Source organism: Neodiprion fabricii, chromosome 5, assembly GCF_021155785.1.
Source record: "Neodiprion fabricii isolate iyNeoFabr1 chromosome 5, iyNeoFabr1.1, whole genome shotgun sequence".
In the NCBI taxonomy this organism is placed as follows: Eukaryota; Metazoa; Arthropoda; class Insecta; order Hymenoptera; family Diprionidae; genus Neodiprion; species Neodiprion fabricii.
In genome coordinates, this window is record NC_060243.1 from 32548925 (window position 1) to 32561106 (window position 12182).

General features: G+C 39.9%; 1 protein-coding gene across 3 annotated transcripts in view; it reads right to left on the minus strand.

Annotated features, from left to right (window-relative positions):
* The window catches only part of LOC124182162 (PDZ domain-containing protein 4), a 133119-nt gene that overhangs the window by 33352 nt on the left and 87585 nt on the right, over positions 1-12182 (minus strand). The window contains exon 1 of one of the 3 annotated variants that reach the window (XM_046569053.1): positions 151-233. The exons of the other annotated variants lie outside the window; for them this stretch is intronic. Coding sequence (XP_046425009.1) covers positions 151-192 — 42 coding nt within the window. The 5' untranslated portion in view covers positions 193-233. Of the gene's footprint in view, positions 1-150; positions 234-12182 lie in introns of those variants that run through there. 3 annotated transcript variants of the gene reach the window in all.

The following is a 12182-nucleotide window of genomic DNA, read 5'->3' on the forward strand; positions in this document are numbered from 1 at the left end:
AAACGATATAAGGTCTCAGTTGATCTCCTATTCAGATTTCGAGGGTTACCATGCGGAGTAAGGGAAAGAGGCCATCGTCTCTTACTTCATGGAGTTTTCGCGGTGAGGGCAGAAGCCTGAAAATTGTTCAGATAATGTACAGCACAATACCTGGCTTGACGTCTTTCCTGCTCTCGCTTTTCTTATTTTCATATTTCGAGCTGCCGTTTTCTTATTTCTTTTCTTTTCTTATCATACATATATACGTGTATGATAAATATATATATATATATAAAATACATATAATATATATGTATTTTTTTCCTTTATTTCTTTCTTTCTTTTTCGTTCGTGCGTGCGAAAAGTACTCAACGAACCTGCAACAGAGAAAGGGAAACAATCGTTAGCGCGCTTGGAAGATATTTCTCTGTCTCTTTCTCTCTCTCTCTCTCTCTCTCTCTCTCTCTCTCTCTTTCCCCCTCTTCTTTCACAATTGAGATGGACAAGAGAAGAGTGCTTGAAAAAATGTAATATTATATAATAATACAAGAGAGAGAGAGAGAGAGAGTGAGCGGTAGGAGGGGGGAAAAATATTTCAAATTAAACAAAAAATATGTGAATCATAAACTCGTGGATAATGTAATAAATTTCAGGCCACTTGGACACGCGCCACAATAATATGGCTTTGTGTGCGAGGATCCGAGGTTTTTGGCCTCGTTTTTCTTCCTCCTCGAGACGAGAAACAACGAAAACGTCTTACACGAGTGCAACACAATCGGAGAGACGGATCCCTTAGTCCTTATTAATTAACGACCCTTATCCATACCGGTGGAAATATAAGTATCGATAGGAAAAGTTTGCGATATTTTTTTTTATACGGAGAAGAATTACGGAATTTGGTTAGCAGAAAAGTAATAGTTTTTTTTTTTTCAATTAATTTTATCAAGAGGTTGTTGGATGTTGGGGATTTTCATATGATTGTTTTCGTAAGGTAAGTAGAACTCGTTGAAAAATACAAAAATGTATTACCACAATTCGAGTCGATTTAAGAATATTGTAATTCTAGTAAATTATTCGTTTGATTTCACTTTAGGATATCTGGTTTTATTCAAAAGATTATTTTTACAAGGTGACTTAAACACTAATTTCAAGGGGTATTCATTGAGAAAACGTGACGTCATGATTATATGTATAATATTTCGTGATTACTTAAATTTTATAAAGTCATTACTTGAGAGATTGCTTGATTACTTAAGATTACCAAGAGATTTATGTAATCATAAATGATTTCTCATGATTACCAATGATTACTAATGCATAATTTTGTTTTAATATTACCGATTTTAGTGTGATTTCGAATATTACGAAATCGTTTCGAACGTACTTCTGTGTTATATCTTAGAAAATGATCAATACTGTCATTTGTTGATCACAATTAATATCGTTGCATTATTGTAAAATCGATCATTCAGCAATACTCAAACGATTTCAAAAAAAAAAAAAAAAAAAAAGACTTTCGGTGAACTTGGATATTTTTTATACGTAAGCTTTCGTTTGCAATCCCAGTATTACATACTCTTGTATTTTCAATAACTCATCTCGTAATCGAATGAATAAAATGTATTGATTTTCGTCCAACCAAACTCTTCTCCTCCTTGTCTCTCGACTCCTAATTTTTTGTCCCCGTTTGAACGCAAGGATGAAAAAAAAATTTCTGTCACGTCATCGGATCGTCTCAGAACGATGCCTCTCGTCATCTCGAAACCGATCGAGATTGACGCACCGTGCATATTTTCCCGCATGCTGCGGTGATATTGACGGGGGATCCTTTTACGAGAACGTCTCTCCTCCTCTCCTTATATTCTTCCCTTTTCTCATCCTTACACAGCGCCGTATTCTCGAGAAGCTTTGGCTCGTTCAGCCCGACCTCAACGCACATCCATCGCAGCTTTATTCTATTCTCTAAACCATGCAGTCGACCGGCTAATCATATTTTTACGAGGGACCCCTCAACCCCTCCTCGAGTAGCGTGGATGTAATGGCTGTCCATTTCCACTCTCCGATTTACGAAAGAAAAAAACCCCTCCTCGACTTTTATGCCATCCCCCGCAGTATCGACGAAAGATATCGTCTTCGGAGTGGTTCCCGTGTTTACCATCTTAATTGTTTCTTCGTCTTCTCGAGGCTCTCCTAGCATCCCTTATATTCCCGATTCATCCGTCCATTGTACCGCAATGCTCGATGATACTTCAGAGTGTTTTAAAAAATTGTGTAACAGGTACGTACGGATTATGGGTAGGCGAACTGACCGGAAGAGGAGAATGCGGATGGGCTGCTGCAGGGGGATGATCAAACGTTATACCCGGAGTTTCGATCCTCCGAGATAAAGTAAAACTCCACTTAAACTTCTCCGGTTCATTGAACGAATTGTTCTTTTGAGGCCCCCAGCTGCAGGCTTATAGGTGTCCCTTGTACATCCCCGTTCCTACATCCCTAAAATGCAAAAGGCCGCTGCGCAGGCACATCGACTTTGATCTATACTTGATCGAATCAGTCGGCGGGTGAAGACGGGACTACGAAGCTTTTTCCTCTCCTCGCGTATGCCGAACAGTTACGGAGGCTTTTCGCGGACGGAAAATGAGGAGTGAATAGAAGTTGCTAAAAGGTATTAGGAACCACGTTTCAAAACTCGAATGGAAAGGTTTACGGAGTTCCGGTATTGGCTTCGTGTGTGGAGACTGGAGTAAAGGAGTCCGATCTCTATTGGGGCGAATACGAAAAATTCGTTCTCGAAAATTTGTCGTTTAGTAGTTTTAGAATTTCATTCAAAGCAGCGCTGTCATTGTAAAGTTGTGAGGTGAAGTTGGTAAGAATTGACTATACATGTTAGGGTGGTCCTTAAAACATTTATTTTTGAATTTCAACCGGCTCACCCCCCGAATTAGCTCTACATAAATCAAAAATAATTCCTTATTTTGTTCCGTTTTTTATCTCGACTCAAACCCGTGCCCCAAAGAAGGTGGATTTTTCCATTTAACACTCTCAGGGGCACGTTAAATCTATTGAATGGATTTCGATAAAATTTGAAAATTCAAAATGGCGGATCTAATATGGTGGACCGAAATCCAAAAAGTCATACGAATTTGGTGAAACTCGTTACTGAAGGGTTTTTGAGGTGGCTGATTACGAATCTGCACTTAAAATTACAATATATAAAATGGCGGATCCAATGTTGGGACCAAAATCCCAAAAGTCACTTGATGTTGTCATATTGAATCCACCATTTTGAATTTTGTAATTTCAAGTTCAGATTCCCAATCAGCAGTCTCGAAAACCTCCGGGCACTGAGTTTCATCAAAATCGAATGACTTTTTGGGTTATGGTCCGCCATATTGAATCCGACATGTTGAATTTTCAGATTTCGAGTCAACATTCGTAATCAGCGGCCCAAGACGCTCCCCTATATTAAATTTCATCGAAATCCGGTCACCGTTATATTATGGTAGAAAATTAAATTGATCCTATATCACTTGGCAAACATATCAAAAATATAATGCTTCTTAATTGTGTATCCTGATTAAAAAAATAAGTAGAAGTTGCGGATCAACGTAACCTCAAAAACTTATTTTTGGCGAATAATAATAAGAAATATATCTGTCTCTGTTTAGTCTCCCCACCATTCGTTGGATCTTTGCGACATTAGCGCCGTTCAATCTCAGCCAGCGCGAATCTTACTGTACAGATTGTTGATGCCGGATGAAAGGTACGAAGAATTGGACTCCCTTACTTTAATCTTCATGATTCTTATTGTCGCCACAGGTAGCGCTGTTAGAGGTGTGACCTTTCCTGTTACGCCAACGGGCGGCGCTGACAAGCGTGAAGTTAGTAACGTTAACGTTACGAAACATCAGGGGAAAAATCATTATTGTGAAATATCAGAATGACTTTCAAGGACTTTACTTTTCAAAATATTTCATGATGTTTTGTTTATCATGGTTCCCTAAATTTCAGACATTTCTCTAACTACGAAATAATGATTATTCCAGAACATGCATCGTTACTGTAACTTTAAGTTAATTGCATTCTCGTAGAGAATTACATTATGTATCCATATGCATGGACAGCGTGCGTGCATAAGTGTTGCTCGAGGCGAATTCGGAGTCGATTTCTTGGAGAAATTCGAGATGTGACTGACGGTTTAACGCCCATGTTACGAGCGATTTTATTGCCGTTTAACGTCCTCGCTTACTCACCCCCTTCATCTTTTATTTACACTTCAACCTTCGTCGTTGTCCTCGCGTATTTCCGAGTGCCACGTATAGCGCACGGTTGTGTAGTGAAAAAGTCGTAGAGCGTTGTAACAGTGGGTGAACTTCTTTTTTGAATCCTCAATTTTAAAACTCCACGGTACCAGGACGTAGGAGTAAATTTTAAACAACCACCCTAACGGTATATTTCACCCCGAGTTCTAATTTCGTAGACGTTTAAGACCGGTTCCATCGAGTTAGGACTTCGTCACTTCGTCACTTTGGTGAACGCGACAACGAGAGAGAAGGAGAGAAATGCCAAAGCGAGAGCGAGAGAGAGGGAGAGGGAGAGAGGGAGAGAGAGCTGGTTGAAGGGAACTCGCGCACACGTACGATTTAATTTAATTTCCGTTAGGTGTTCCGAACTCGCTTCGCACAGATCGCTCCCTTTTAACCCTTACCCTTACCCTCCCTCCCTCTCACTCTTTCTCTCTCTCTCTCCCCGTCCTTCTCTCCCTCCCTCCTTCTCTCTTCACCGCAGCGATCTGACAGGGTGAACAAAGTGCTTTCTTTCGGACATCATTAGCGAGCGGCTAGGAACATTCGGGAAGGAAGGACGAATGGCACAAAAGGGAGACGCGCGTTGTTCCCCGCAGATTCGGTTTCGGTCCCTGCAGAGAGAATTTGGGGTTAGCCGGGTCAACAAAGGAGGGTATATTAGGTATTAGGGGATTCTGCTTTTCCGCTTCTCCTACGCCAATTACATTTCTCCTGTATAAGCTTGTCTAACGCCGCAATGAGATGGTCAACTTCCCGATCAATCGGCCACGATATCTTCGCTCGTATAATTGAACGGGGCATTAGACTTAGCTCTGCGAAAAAACAAGCGCCGGCCACTCTCGGTTCCCCCTTTTCGTTACTTAGATAAAAACAGAAAAAAAAAGCAAAAAGAAAAAAGACATCACCGTCAACCGACATCCGGAAGTAAACACCCATTCAATGGGATTATTCCCAAAGCCGAAATGAATCTCGTCCTAACCTATAATATAGTTGGCTAGATGAGATTAAAAGCTTGCTTCGAAAACTTTTCGAGTTTATTCTCTGTATTTCAGTCCATGTTTTAGTTTGCTTCGACGATTTATGGAGGAAATATAACAGATTCGGTTAGTTGATATCGAGATTATTATTTTTGCTTACAAGAATGTTGACAAATGAAAATATCCGAGTTTTTCTCATTCGTCCAAGTTTCGAACCACTCGCTGATCGTTCTCTGCGTTTCATTGATATTTATTTCATTTGTGACACGTATAGCTGATGTAAGAAAATATCGTAGAATTAATGGGTAATCATTTTAATAACGATTTAGATATTGCCACAATTATAAAATAATATGATACTTGCGGTGATTATTTAGTGTAATTATGCAGTTTTCAGTTATACTTGTAAAAAATTTTCTAGCTATCGCAACATCAAATCTCTTTGTCAAGATAGTTAAATTTTTACAATTGAAGAAGGCAATAATCGACATTCATTTATTGTTTCACAAACATCGTATTTTCACCGTGGTTACAAAAAAACATAACTATAGTGGCCATAATAAAAAAGAACAGCGATACATTTTACCAGATTTTCCGGTTTATACACATCTTAAATACTGTTAATTTTTTACCCAGAATTACAAAATTTTTTGGTTATGTTAGAAAAAAAAATGCGATAGTTTGTGGTACACTTAAGAGGTTACTCGCCCGTTTGGCCCAGATAAAATCTCATAGGAGTTCATATTGCAATGAATAATATTTGATAATGAATAATAGGCTTGTACATTTTTTCACGTTATGCGTCTCATTGCGAATTGAAGCCAGCTAGCGTTGGCCATAGAAGGTTGGGTATTTATAGAGGACGTCTCGGACACATATGTGTCTAACTTGTTCATCGGACCTTGGCCTAACTATTTTTCATTCATCATTCAAGAGTGTATAATTATAACGAGAACTGAAAATTTCTCTTGGTGTGGAATCGAGTAGCAAAAAACGAGAGTAAAGAAAAAAAAAAAGAGAAAATACAGTTTTTCGGTGAGCCGCAAGCGTCGCAACGGGGGTTAAACGGCACGGTTAAGTTTTTCTTTGGGGCGTTTCGTTGTGAAAACAGAAGGAGAATAAGGAGAAGTCCAAGGTCTAGCGCCCCAAATAGTTCGTAAGGAATTGAACGTGGATTTCATTACCGTAGAAGAGAGTTTTTCTCAGCTTCGTCGACTGTTTGTATACGGCTAAAAAAAGACCGCCGCCTCGAAACCCCGCAGGCTTGACGTTGAAATCGGCACGACAAGGGGGAGAGATTTTGTCACCGAAATTCCAAGCCTCAAAATTCGGGGATAGACCAGCACCGCCGGGATAATTAGCGGCTTCCAAATGCCCTCGGCGACGTTTTTGAAGGGTGGATCGATTTCAACTCGAAGGCGGAAGACGTATCGTCGCCGAAATGGCCGCCGCTTCCGGTTTGAGTACCCAAACTGCTTTTTGAATACTATATTGCGTTCAAATTCCGGCTATGTTTGTTAGTTTTTCTTTTGGTGCCGAACCATGGCTTGAACGCTTGTTTTCGCAATGAAAAATAGTGGATTGCAATACTGGTGCGCAAAATAGGTAATTGTCGCACGAGTCAATTTTGTCGAGACACCTGTACGTATGGACTCTGTCAAGCAGTACTCCACAATTATTTTGGAAAATTCTGTGAAGAAAGTATGCTATGGGTATATCTTTTTTCACTTAAATATACTCAATTGGGAAAGAGTCAAATGAAATGAGTTAGTTTTAACTGGTTGACTGGTCATGGGTCATGTATGTAAATTTTTTAATAACTCAGATATTTCTCGATAGAGTTAGGCGAAAATTGGTACACTACCGTCTTGTGGGTCACTGAATCCGATTTTGAAAGCAGAATTGAAAAAATCAATATGCAGGAATCAAAATGGCGGCTTCAAATACCGGTAATTATGACTACCTTAACACCCTTGCGCCAAAAATTCAAGAAGTGGAGTAAATCTTTTGAAATTTGTTACTCGGGGGTTTTTGGGCTCGCTGATGATAAATCCGTTATCAGAATTGAATAACTGCAAAATAGAGGATCCAAAATGGCGACGGTAATACTTGAATTTTTTGTGAGATTAGGCAGTTGATTTGAAATACATCACTCGGGGGTTTTTTGATTCATTAACTTCGAACCCAAAGAATAATCGAAAAGTAAAACAACATTAGAATAACAAAAACTCAACTATAGTCTAAATAAATCTGGATACCAAAATCCATAACTGAAACTAAAACTAGCCAACTAACAGGCCTTTTCACAAATACCAACCTGATGCCAATATAAAATAAGGAGTGAAGTAAATTTCTAACTATTCTCTTGATATGCTGGAGATCGTTTTTCACCCTCAGGGGGTGGCGAATTCAAAAATAATTTTTGAAATAATATCAGAGACCCACAAAAATCTCGGGTACCAATTTTGGTGTAATTTGGTCGTTTGTATGTGGCTACCAGTTTTGGCACAAAAACTGTAAAAAACTCGTATCAGTCAACCGGTTAAGCTAAAACAAACTAGTTTTTATGCCGCGGGAGAATTTTCAACTCGGTAAAAAGTAATGCTTCGACTTTGTCCAGGAGTAAAAAAAAAAAAAAAAAATCTGCTCCAATTCGAACCTGGCTTTTGGATACTTGAACTCTTTTCAACTTCTTTTCGAGTAGATTCGAGCCCGACTGATACGGTTAATCGATAGTTTCTGGTCAATCAAAGCTCGAAGGACCGTCTAGCCTCGGACCAAAGGGGATGAGATCTTCTTTGATCCAGGGGTTGGACTCTCCGAGGAATCGAAAGTCTCCTAAACACGGGATAAGAAACTCGAACGGACAATTAGCTTTCTTGAGAAAGGAGTCCAGTCTTGAAAACTCGCGGACTTAGCATCGAGTTTCGCATTTCTTATTCTCTGTATACGAATCGTCAACGTCGCCTTATTCAAGCTCTCGTTGCTCTCCAGCGAAAGGATACCGGAGAAACTTTTCCTGCTATGCAACAAACTCCGGTCATCAAAACTTTCAATTTTCAGTAGAATTCTCCGCGCAGAATTGTTGCATCAAGAGGCGGAAATTGTTATCTCTGCATTCGCGAAGCGGCTCGCGACAAACTGCAGCTCAACCCTTTTCCACGTCCTTCACAGTTGCCTTATACTCCTTCAATCCGGACGGCGGAGAAGGTATTTCAATTTCCGAACTGGACCCGAGTGCCGACGACGACGTGCAGCTGCGGGGATAAAAAACGAGGCGTTCAATATCGGAACTGTTTGCCAAGGCTGTTAATTTCAACATTTCTTTTTATCTTACTTTTCGTCATTACAGAGTTAAATCTCCTCGAATTCCGCACGACTGGATAAATCGTCGGATGTCGATCTGCAGTTTCAATGAATCTCAAATTTACTCACGATGACAAAAAAATTTGCGCGCTGTTTTTTTTCTTTCTTTCAAAATCAATCAAATAATCGTACCAGCATGGCTGAATCATTAGAGGACGAAATTCGAATTGAAAAATATAAAATGGCTAGCTATCCTTAGTTTTTTAGCCATTTTTGGCTCCAAAAACTTTTTGTTTCGAAGCGGACTCTTCGGAGTCTTTTTCGACTAATTTGGACACTGGGATTTTAAAAAGCTGAGCCAAAATGCTTTAGAATTAATAGCTGAGAAAATACGACAAAATTCTGCCGTTTTTTGAATGAAACTTTTGAATCGTGGATGGCAGTGAGTTGCTACTATTAAAAAAACAGCATAAAAATCTTTCGGATTGTGGTAGCAAATTTTTCCGTGAAAAGGACATACATTACATTTTTTATTTTCGTGTGCAGAATGTAATTCGAATGAGTTATCTTTGGTTACATCGACGGCAATTTTGTTTTTGAAAACTATAAATAAATATTTGGTCGCGTACTTGGCAAAGCAGAATTCAGAGAAAGAAAATAAAACTAAAAGACGCAATATCTGTACTAATATATCAAATCCTTTGTCTGTTTGTCAGTTTGTTGCCGATAAACTCGAGAATCAGCGGACTGATTTAGAGAAAACTTGTACCAAATCGTTACCCAGATCTTCCCTAGTAACACGAGCTCAATAAATTATGCAAAATGGGCCCAGCTAGTACATGATAAAACTGAAGTACGGACGGAAAAGATTTCGTGATTTGGCGTGTGTCGTCGTTTTGATAAAGGAAAATAGTTGAGTGAAGGGGAAACTCGGTAGGGTGGAAAAATCTACAAATTCAATAAAAACGGGAAATAAAATAAAAGAAAAGTAGAGAGGGGAGTGGGGTGGGAATTGGGAAAAAAGCGGCGTAACGGAAAAAGGAAATAAATAAGGGAGTAAAAATAGAAGAAAGTCGGGCGAAGCCAAGAGGGTAAATACACCGAGAAAGAAGTAGTGCGGCGCCTCGAGCCTTCAACCCTGGAACGAGGGGTGAAATTGCTAGACTGACGTTCCCTCGACGTCGCACCTTGCTAATCTCTTCGTTTGCTGCTTTTTCGTCAGCTTCCATCTTTCCTCTCGGCGTCGCCGGTTTTCCTCACACCTTGCGGAAATTCCACCCTTCGATATATTGCTATTTAAAAAAGAACTCAAGGTTTGACAAAATCCATTTACCTCTAACCCGGAGGAAAATACCGAATAAGTAGTCAGTCTTAATCGCGGTACGTACACTTGGGGACAATGAATCTGAGACGTCTAAATTTTTCCACTAGACAGTTATGTTGGCAACACAGAGAAATTTACAGCGCCATAGTCGACCGAGCGCGAAACAAACTCAATCTCATTAAATATAACATAACCCATGACCACCGAATGTGAAAAATTGGCAGTGTTAAAATTGGCCAATTATTTTTTTCGCCGAGTCAGAACTTGAATATCAGATAGTGTCAGATTGAGACCGAAAAATATGCTATATATTTTTTTTTTTTTCAGTGCCTAAGATCTTCGTGTTCGCCAATAAAATCGCCCTGCATCAATTTCCGTCCATCGAAAAACTTTACTTCAAATTCGTTGCCAATTCAAACAGAAAAACTGTCATCATCGATATTATTACTATTATACCAGTGTTCGTTCTCACTTTTTCACAATTTGCCCGCGAATATAATAATATATAATAAATGTGAGAAAACTCTTCGAGAAGACAGCGGTGGTAAGAAGAAAAAGAAAAAGAAGTAATAAAAAACGTCCACGGGAGTAAAGTTTTGAGTGAACATTTTTTTCCTTCTTTTCCTTTTTCTTGTTACCGTTCTTCTTAGTTGGCTAGCGTTTCACTTAACTTTTAAGTGCAAAAAAGATCGTGTATATAATATATGTACATATATACATACATACACGTAGAGTCTTGAGAATTATTCGATCAACTGATACTAGCAAAATCGAAACATGTAACAACATGGATATTTATACACACAGCTGTGGCATATATTTCTTTTCCCTAAAATAATAAATAAACGTAGTGTATAGGTAATAATTCAACCGAATACTATTCATCGTGTTTTTTCCTTCCCTTTCCTTTCTCTGTCTCTCTCTCTCTCTCTTCTTTTTATATTCCCATTCATACAGATATATTTCAAGTTTAGCCCAAGCGCGTACCAAAACGAAGAAAGTTTTCTTTCGTCTCATATCCGCAGCTCTTTTCCAACTGTATACATACACTACACATATATATGTACATGTAGGTATGCGTGTGTATGGGGAATCCTGTGCCAACTCGACCACCGTATGACTCTCATCATTGTTGATTTTGTTCAAATTTTTTGATGCAACTGTCCCAACTCTAAGACTATACCCTAAATTTTTTTGTACCCTACAGATCTTTCATTCAACCGGTTAATTATAAATATCTAAGGCGATATTAAAAATGACCGAATTTAAAATTTTCAAAACTTATATCTTTTACTTTGCACTCTTCTGGACCGTTTGAAAAATGTTTTAGTTAATGAAAGAAAATTGTAAATGTCAACAAAGAATAGAAAATGGAATCGTTTCATAATAGAACCGGTCTGGAAATTTATTAGTAACTAGCTTTAAAACCCATGCTCGCTAAAGCTCGTTCGGGGTCGGATACCTAGTGTAGCTGGTTTTTGTGTTCGTGCGCTCGCTGCGCTTGCTTACTTATGGTGAGTGTTTTACTAGATGATACGAGATTTATCAGATACCTCACGCCCTCGCTACTTGAGGGTTGTTCAATGGATAATGAATGTTAGTCCGCTAGTCGGTGAAGTCGAGTTTCACCAGGTAGCGAACCTCGAGTGCAATAACTACGGAGCGCTAGTCCTGGAGGTCGAAGCCCACAAGGTAAAGGACCTAGACAGCCAGAACTACGGAGCACTAGTCCTGGAGGGCGAAATTCACAAGGTAAAGGACCTGGACAGCCAAAACTACGGAGCGCTTGTCCTGGAGGTCGAGTTTCACCAGGTAGCGGACCTGGAGCGCAGGAATCACGGAGTGCTTCTCGTGGGAGTCGAGTTTCACCAGGCAGCGTACCTGGAGCGCAGAAACTACGGTGCGCTCGTCCTGGAAGTCGAGTTACACCAGGTAGCGGACCTGGAGCGCAGGGACCACAGAAAATTACTCGTAAAGGTCAAAAGTCACCAGATCAAGGATCTGGACAGCCAAAACTACGGAGCGCGAGTCCTGGAGGTCGAGATCCACCAGGTGGAGGACCTGGAGCGCAGGAACTACGGACCGCTTGTCCTGGAAGTCGAGTTACAGCAGGTGGCGGACCTGGCGCGCAGGAACTACGGAGCACTTGTCATGGAAGTGAAGTTTCACCAGGTAGTAGACCTTGAGCTCAGAAACTACGGAGCAGTTATTCTGGACGTCGTGATTCACGAGGTAGCGGACCTGGAGCGCAGGAACCACAGAAAATTACTCGTAAAGGTCAAAAGTCAC